Source organism: Thamnophis sirtalis, unplaced genomic scaffold (assembly GCF_051295495.1).
Source record: "Thamnophis sirtalis isolate CommonGarterSnake01/CBP01778 unplaced genomic scaffold, rThaSir2_p1.2 scaffold_2, whole genome shotgun sequence".
NCBI lineage: Eukaryota > Metazoa > Chordata > Lepidosauria > Squamata > Natricidae > Thamnophis > Thamnophis sirtalis.
In genome coordinates, this window is record NW_028261382.1 from 22,071,661 (window position 1) to 22,080,167 (window position 8,507).

An 8,507-nucleotide genomic window follows, 5' to 3' on the forward strand; every position below is an offset into this window, starting at 1 on the left:
GGCTGTAACCTTCAGATGATGGTAGCTTCGGTTTTGGATGACACCATAAGTCTTGAGCAGGAGTCTCCAAACTTGGCAACTCTGAGACTTGTGGACTTCAATTCCCAGAATTCCCCAGCTAGCTGGCTCCACAGGTCTGCTCATCAGGATTAAAAACATGTGCACCACCAGGGATGGTGATGCAGTTTCCTTGGCTTTAGCTTAACACCTTCCATCAACACAGCTGTAGGTTAATGCCTATTATGGTCAGTCCAGAAGACCAAACATGAGTGGGAGGATGGAGAAATATGTAGGGCTAATCTGCAGCATTTCCACTTCTTTCTAGGGAGCCATTCAAGATATTGAGAAGATCTTGGGGGTTACAGAACAGAACAAGTTAAAATTTAAAGAGGAAAAGGTGGCCTCGAAAGTCAAAAGATCCAGAAAATAGTGAGTAAACTTTCAATCTCTGTTCATAGCATCTTCCAATAATCCTTTTGCATTTTTCTTTCTCCAAATCGCACTTTATGCACTTTGCTTGAATAGGTGACCAGTCGGCCAGGCCAAAAACACCTGTTCATTTTTCCTTAGGATAGCTTGAGCCTAAAGCTTTAAAAATCATACTTAGTTGGACATCACTGTGGAAGAGAAAAGATGTGTAATAGATGTGATTGGTCAGTTCCCTCACTCCATAACATGCTCTCGGTTGTATGCCAAAGATTTAATATAGGGTGATATAAACTCTATTCCAACCAATTTATATACAATAATACATATACGAAGAAACCTCACGAATAAAGAAAAATATATGTGTCCCAGGATAATGTTGCAAGATTGAATCAGGGTTGGTCACTGGGATCAGAGGTTTAGTGTTCCAAGCTTTAGGATTCATGCTGGAGCTCATCTTCAGGGACCTTCTATCTAACAGTGTGTGCTATGAGCTATACTATGCATCGTATTTATGTGGTGTCTGATTGGTTGTGGCTTCACCAGAAACATGAATACGATGCATAAAAAGTTAAAGGTTCCCCCGCACATGCGTGCTAGTTGTTCCTGACTCTAGGGGGTGGTGCTCATCTCCATTTCTAAACTGAAGAGCCAGCACTGTCTGAAGACATCTCTGTGCTCATGTGGCTGTCATGACTAAACACTGAAGGCGCACGAAGCGCTGTTACCAAAGATGATCCCTATTTTTCTACTTGCATTTTTTATGTGCTTTTGAACTGCTAGGTTGGCAGAAGCTGGGGCAAGTAACAGGAGCTCATTCCATTTTGCGGCGCTATGGATTTGAACTGCTGAACTGCCAACCTTCTGATTGACATGCTCATCATCTTAGCCATTGAGCCACTGCGCCCCTATATGATGCATAGAATACATGACACAGAATAGCCCAAAGCACACATTCTGGTGGAGGGAAGTTCTCTGTGGATGGGCTCCATCCACAGATGGAAAGCTCGGAAGACTAAACCTCTGGTCTGGGTAACCCACCCGGATTGGATCTTGCAAAGAAACCTAAATATGAAATTTACACCTGCTATCTTTTAGGGCAAAGTAACACTAATTATTGAAAGTGATTAATTGTTTTGGAAGAAAAAATACTTGAACATTGATTTGTTTTTTGTTTGTCTTCCTGCAGATTAAAATACACTCTTCACACCTTGAGATTCTCATCAGGCATCTTCAAACTCTTCGTTCTTTTGAAGCTTTTACAGTTGTAAATCTGAAACTGTTTTTTGGATTTTTGAAAACTACATTTAGGGAAGCTAAGTAGGTCTTAGTAGTGACCCAGGTTTTAAAAACTGTTAATATTAGATTCAATTTCCTCTGTGTGCTGAGCATGAACATTTATTCCTCCAATAAAATGCAACATATTTATAGTGGGGGAAATAATTTCCCAATATCAGAAGTGAGAAGACTCTTCTAATTTCTAAGCGTGACCCGTCAAAAGCGCGTTCCACAAAAGCGCGGTCGACGAAATCGCGTATGTGACGTCATCACAACGCGACGAAAAAGATCGAAAAATTGAAATAAAAATTAAATTACAGCAAGCCGATTCACATAAAGGTAAGGGTTAGGTTAAGGGTTAGGGTTAGGGTTAGGTTAAGGGTTAGGGTTAGGGTTAGAGCGTTAGCGTTACGTTTAGCGTTAGGTTAAGGGTTAGCGGTAGGTTTTTCGTTACGTTAAGGGTTAGGTTTAGGGTTAGGTTTAGGGTTAGGTTTAGGGTTAGGTTTGGGGGGGTTAGGGTAAGGTTTTCGCTTTATTTTTACATTTTTCGACCTTTTTCGTCGCGCTGTGATGATGTCACATACGCGCTTTCGTCGACCGCGATTTTGTCGTCCGCGGTTTTGTGGTGGAACCATTTCTAAGAACATTAAATTCATTTTTCGTTAAAGGAGTGTGCCTCAAATTCATGGAAAAAAGGAGACATTTTCATGCATTTCATTGGTTGATCTACTCAGATCCATTGGGTTTAAAGAGTCATATCCCAATACATTTTCAATGTCAATAATCCATAAGAACTGAAGGAAATTATAGGAACAGTCACAAGTGGACTTTATATTCCATGCCAGATTACATTACAAATAGTTTCATACTTCACAAATTTCTGGGAGTTGTTCTTTTATTCAAAAAAAAAAGTAAGCAAAGCTGGCTGGGGAATTCTGGGAATTGAAGTCCAGCTTATACCATTGAGGGCTTAGCTTATTACCATCTATGATGTCTATGTGTCAGCTAACTTGCCAGAATGTCATTATTTCTTATGTTGAGTGTTTCTAAAGTAGCCAAGTCCAATCGTGGGTCAAGTCATAACTGTATTTTTAAACAGCAAGCTTTGTTTAAAATAATAGAATGCTGGGAGTTGAAGTCCACACATCTTAAAGCTGCTGTGAGGTTGAGAAACACTTGACTTAGAAACGTTGTTCCTCCTCTCCATATGAACAAATGACCCCAGCGGCCTTCTTACACAGTGGTCCCTCATATGCTGGCTGGGGAATTCTGGGAATTGAAGTCCACCAGCCTTAAAAGTTACTGAGGTTGAGAAACATTGGCCTAACAGATTGAGGATGGTTACATTATTATTTCAGATTGTGAGTCACTTTGTGTCTTGCAGCCGAGCAGGTAAATTTATAACCAGTGATGGCATTCAAATAATTTAACAACTGGTTCTCTGTCCTAATGATTTCTTCCAACAACCAGTTCACCAAACTGTTCAGAAATTTAACAACTGGTTCTCGCGAAGTGGTGTCAACTGGCTGAATCCCACCACTGCCTATAACTCTATTGTCCAACATTTCTGGCACCAGTTGGCATTTTACAGGGAATTCTGGGAATTGAAGTCCACCAGCCTTAAAAGTTACTGAGGTTGGGAAACATTGGCCTAACACAGGGGTCCTCAAACTTGGCAACTTTAAGACTGGTGGACTTCAACTTCCAGAATTCTCCAGCCAGCATGTGAAGGACCACTATGTAAGAAGGCCGCTGAGGTGATTTGTTCATATGGAGAGGAATAAGGACTTAGTCTCTAAATCAGTGTTTCTCAACTTTTATGACTTCAACTCCCAGAATTCCCTGTAAAATGCCAACTGGTGTCAGAAATATTGGACAATAGAGTTGTAGACTTGGGATTCAGCTATGCTGGCTGGAGAATTCTGGGAGTTGAAGTCCACCAGTCTTAAAGTTGCCAAGTTTGGGGATCCCTGGCCTAACAGAATGAGGATGGCTATGCTTATTTGAAATTGTAAGTCACTTTCTGTCTTGCAGCAGAGCAGATAAATTTATGGCTCTGTTGTCCAACATTTCTGGCACTGGTAGGCGCTTTACAGGGTATTCTGGGAGTTGAAGTCCGCCAGGCTTAAAGCGAAGAGGGCGCGCGGCGGCACGCGCCTCTCCCAAGAAGCCGACCCCCGGGGGCGCGCACGCAGGGCTGGCGTGCTGCGCAGGCGCGGCGGCGAGCGGGGCGGCCCCCGTGGCGCGGCGCATGGCGCGGGCGGCCGTTCGGGCGCTGGGGCGGCTCCACGCCGGGCTGCTGCGGGCGCTGCTGTGGCCCTCGGGGCCTCCTGCGCGCCCCGCCGCCTCTGAGGTGCTGACCCTCCACCTGCTGCAGCGCCGACTGCCGCCCTGGACCTCCTTCTGCGTCAAGTACAGCGCGGTGCGCAACGACCAGTTCGGCCTGTCCAGCTTCAATTGGGCGGTGCGCGGCGCCAACTACCACGTGCTGCGCACCGGCTGCTTCCCCTTCGTCAAGTACCACTGCTCCCGCGGGCCCCGCCGGGACCTGGACTCCCAGGACGCCCTGCTGGCCGCCCTCAAGCTGCTCAACCTGGGTGAGCGCGGGGCCCGTGGGCGCCCTCTTGCAAGGCTCTACGGGGCGCGGTGGGGGGAAGGCGCTCCTCCCAGTAAGCCTGACTAGGTGGCTCAGTGGCTAAGACGCCGAACATGTCCATCAGAAACTTCGGCGGTTCGAATTCATAGTATAGGTCTCCTGGAGGTTGGACTAGATGACCTCCAAGGTCCCTTCCAATTCTGTTACTGTTAAGCAGAGGTCTTCAAACTTGGCCACTTTAAGACTTGTGGACTTCAACTCCCAGAATTCTCCAGCCAAACTTGGCAACTTTTAAGACTTTAAGCAGAGCTGGCTGGAGAATTCTGGGAGTTGAAGTCCACAAGTCTTAAAAGTGACCAAGTTTGAAGACCTCTGCTGTTAAGCTTCTGGGGGGTGGGTGGGAGGTCGTGCTCCTTTTTTTTTTTTTTTTTTGACTTTGAGAAGTTTGTTAGTGGTTTATAAGAGCCGAGGTGGCGCAGTGGTTAAATGCAGCACTGCAAGCTACTTCAGCTGACTGCAGTTCTGTAGTTCGGCTGTTCAAATCTCACCGGCTCAGGGTTGACTCAGCTTTCCATCCTTCCAAGGTGGGTAAAATGAGGACCCGGATTGTTGGGGGCAATATGCTGACTCTGTAAACTGCTTAGAGAGGGCTGAAAGCCCTTTGAAGCGGTATATAAGTCTAACTGCTATTGCTATTCTATTTGTCGAGACAGTTTTTTTTTTTTAAGTGCATAGAACAAGTCCTTTATTTCACAGCAAACCTTGTAGTCAAGGATTATAACCTGGCACAGAGCTTTGTTCTTGGCACAAAATCAAATAACTTAAACTGCTAAAATCCATCACGGTACGATCAAACTTTTTTTTTTTGCCCAGGGAGAAGATTCTAAAAAACTGACGACAGAAAGAGCTGTTGCAGTTTTATATGTGAATGTGAAATCTCGATTCTAACAGCCAAACTAGAAACATTAAATGCTGTAGAAATCCACTCAGTAGAAAAACTCAGTAGAAAAACTTATGCTTAGGATCTCCTAGGGTTTTGTTTTTTTTAACTTTAATTGGGGTCAGACGGGGGTTATATAAAAGCTGCAAGGTAGGAAAAGAATTTCCAAACCTTTTCTGCAAGGGACGGGAAGGGCTTCAATGCCCAGCTTGTCGATCAGAAAGGTCGGCGATTCGAATCCCTAGTATAGGTCTTCTGCGTGAGCAGGGGGTTGGACTAAATGACCTACAAGGTCCCTTCCAACTTCGTTACTGTTGAACCCAGCTCTCCCTTTCAAGAAGTGCCCGTTTCACTTGGATAAATCTGCTTTAAATTCCCCTAAAAGAAACATAATGATGGGGCAGGGGGTGGCCTGAAGGGCTGCTAGTGCAGGGGTCTCCAACCTTGGCAACTTTGGCAGCTTTAAGCAAAGTTGGCTGAGGAATTCTGGGAGTTGAAGTCCACAAGTCTTAAAGTTGCCAAGGTTGAAGATCCCTATACTAGTTCATTATTATTTCTGCTGCTGCTAGGAATTCACTTTCGTTTATGGGAAAGTTTTCACTGTTTCAACGGGAACCAGGTCTGTGTTGACTTGCAAGCTTGCATGGCTCCCATGACTGTGGCTGTCAATCAAAATAAACCAATTAAGGAAAGGAGGGGGAAACATCCTCCCCTTCATTTTCCAGTTGCATTCTGTACCCTTTTTCCCCAAGAAAGTTATCCAGTTCAAAATATTCTGCAAACCTCATTTCCCCCTTGCAGTGCTTGGATCCCACTGGCTCTGGCAGTTGCTTGGTGGAGTCACTTGAGCCCCGGTGACTTCATGTACAGGTAGTCCTCAACTTACAACCACAATGGAGCCCAAGAATTCTGTTGTTTAGTGAGACATTTGTTAAGGGAGTTTTGCTCCATTTTACAATCTTTCTTGCCCCAGTTGTTAAGTGAATCACTGCAGTTGGTCAGTTAGTAACCCAGTTGCTAAGTGAATCTGGCTTCCCATTGACTTGGCTTGTCAGAAAGTCAGAAAAGGGGATCATGTGATGGGACACAGCGACCATCATAAATATGAAGTAATTGCCAAGCATCGCAATTTTGATCACATGACCACAGGGATGCTGCAACATTCATAACTGAAAAACGTTCCTAAGTCCCATCCAGCACTTGGCTTAAAGCTGTTCTGAATAGTAAGAGTCGTGCGACTCTCAACCTGTTTCTTTTTGCACTAGGAATCCCAACGTTATTATACGGAATCAGTTCTTGGTGTTTTGCCAGCGTCACCGAGACTGTTCAGACGTGTTGTGGCCCGGTCACTATTTACTTCCTGAATAAAGAAGATGAAGGCTCCATGTACTAAAACGGTCTCAAAAACTTATAGTGCTAAATTAGAGAAAAGAATATTTTCTTAAAATGTTTGCCGTGTCAACATTCTTATGCAAACAGTATATGTATTTTTTCAAGGCATGTCCCTATTGTTGAAACATTGCTTTTCTTTGACTCTGTAAAACATCAAATACATGTTGAATTATGCACATCCGCAAACCAAACAAAACTGGGAAATTATCTGAATTAACTTCTTTCATCCAAAGCTGACTTTCGCCTCTTAATTAAAATACTGGTTTTTTGCGATCTTACCTCATTATCCAATTCTTAAGTACAATTTAAAAGCAATCTGTTTCTTAATGAAGTTTTTAAAAGATATAACTGATATTCAAAACAGTGGTTCAGTCCTCTGATAAATAGAAGTTGTTTGTATTAAAATCCAGAGGGGCTTGGGGGGGGGGGGGTGGAATACCTGAAATTTCAGAGGGTTGAATGTGGAGATTGGTCTTGTACCTGCAGTCAGAGTGATTGTGATCTGGCCGAAATTAAGTACCTGTTCAATCACATTGCTTTCAATGGAAGATAGTTAAGTGTGCTTTATTATTTGACTCAACATGATTTAGAAGTAATTAACACACAATATGATTTTGTCATGTGCTTAATGTAGAAAATTATATTCACTCAGTCACTCTAGTTTGTTTTCAAATTCTTGACTTCCAAAGCTTTCCTGATAAAGTGTTGCAGAAATAATGTAGTTATGAAAACAGATCTAAAAGCATGCGTAACATTTGTTCATTTTAAATTGTTTCAGCAAGTTATTTTCATCTAGGACGTTTTTCAAAAGGCTCTTGTTAGATTTTGTGTAAGTATATTTCTTAAAATCCATCAGAATTGAATTATGAATTGCTTTCATTCAGAAGACAAGTAGTACATTTGTTTTGTTTTAACTGCAGCTCTAAATCTGTAATCAAGGAAACTCCAGTATATTTGATACCAAAGGATATTCCTAATACAAGTTAAATAAATAGTTCGCCCAGAGGAGTAGCTGGTGTGTTACATTAAGCTTCATTAATAATAAAAGTGACTATTAGCATTTTGCTAGATTGGCTGGAACTTATGTTCCCAGTGATGGGAAGAATTAAATAAGTGCAGCTCATAAGTTAAAGTCAAATACTGCTCGTTCATTGCTCCCGATTTTGTCAATACTCTTCTTTAAAGGTTTGGTCTCAACACAAGACTGATAAAATGTTTTTTAATTACCATGCAATAAATAAAGCTTCCCCTTGGAGTGGCCCGTTCTCTAGCTGCAGCTTATTTGATTTCTGATAATGGAGAGTGCTGACTTTGCTTACCTGTTTTCCGATAAGTGGAGGGAACGCGACTCCTTGTCTATATAGCGCTGGGCATCCCTCCTTGGAGAATCTCCTTGACAAACTACTCTATTGATTCCCCAGGTTTTGACAGTGTTTGCAGCATTAATAGCAAGCAGAGTCTTGCTCAGAGCTCTTGAGGTGCAACAATTAGGCAAATGTAGTAAGAAATTTTCTTTTTATTACATGAAAATCAATGGATCTCAAGTACTTCAAGAGTTGACCATGGTGAAGGATGAACTTGGAAGATGACCAAGGGCAGAGTTCAGATGCAATAATAGTTATCATTAGGGGCTGTTTGTGTGACCACTTGTATTTAAACAGAAGGTTCATTGTTCAGTTGATGGGAGGCATCCCACTGTAGATGATGGGATAGATTAATTCTATTGGGAACGAATTTGGGTAGGTATCATCAAAAAAAAACCTCTTGGGACTGTTTTGCTGAGGCAGGTAATATTATTTCAGTTTTATGTGACTGCCCATCTGAAATTCATGATTATCAAAACTAATAAACAGTATTTAAAAATGCACAAATACA

The 8,507-nt window shown here is 42.6% G+C and overlaps 2 protein-coding genes across 2 annotated transcripts in view; both read left to right on the forward strand.

Moving 5' to 3' along the window:
* The window catches only part of IQCH (IQ motif containing H), a 107,612-nt gene extending 105,735 nt beyond the window's left edge, over positions 1-1,877 (forward strand). The window contains exons 21-22 of the mRNA XM_087704386.1: positions 326-429; positions 1,616-1,877. Coding sequence (XP_087560512.1) covers positions 326-429; position 1,616 — 105 coding nt within the window. The 3' untranslated portion in view covers positions 1,617-1,877. The remainder of the gene's footprint in view (positions 1-325; positions 430-1,615) is intronic.
* A 2,043-nt stretch (positions 1,878-3,920) lies between these two features.
* Positions 3,921-7,902, forward strand: CUNH15orf61 (chromosome unknown C15orf61 homolog). Its single transcript, XM_014062092.2, has 2 exons — positions 3,921-4,301; positions 6,506-7,902. The coding sequence occupies exons 1-2, from the start codon at positions 3,956-3,958 to the stop codon at positions 6,631-6,633; spliced, it is 474 nt and encodes a 157-aa protein (XP_013917567.2). The 5' UTR covers positions 3,921-3,955; the 3' UTR covers positions 6,634-7,902.
* The last annotated feature ends 605 nt before the right edge of the window (positions 7,903-8,507 follow it).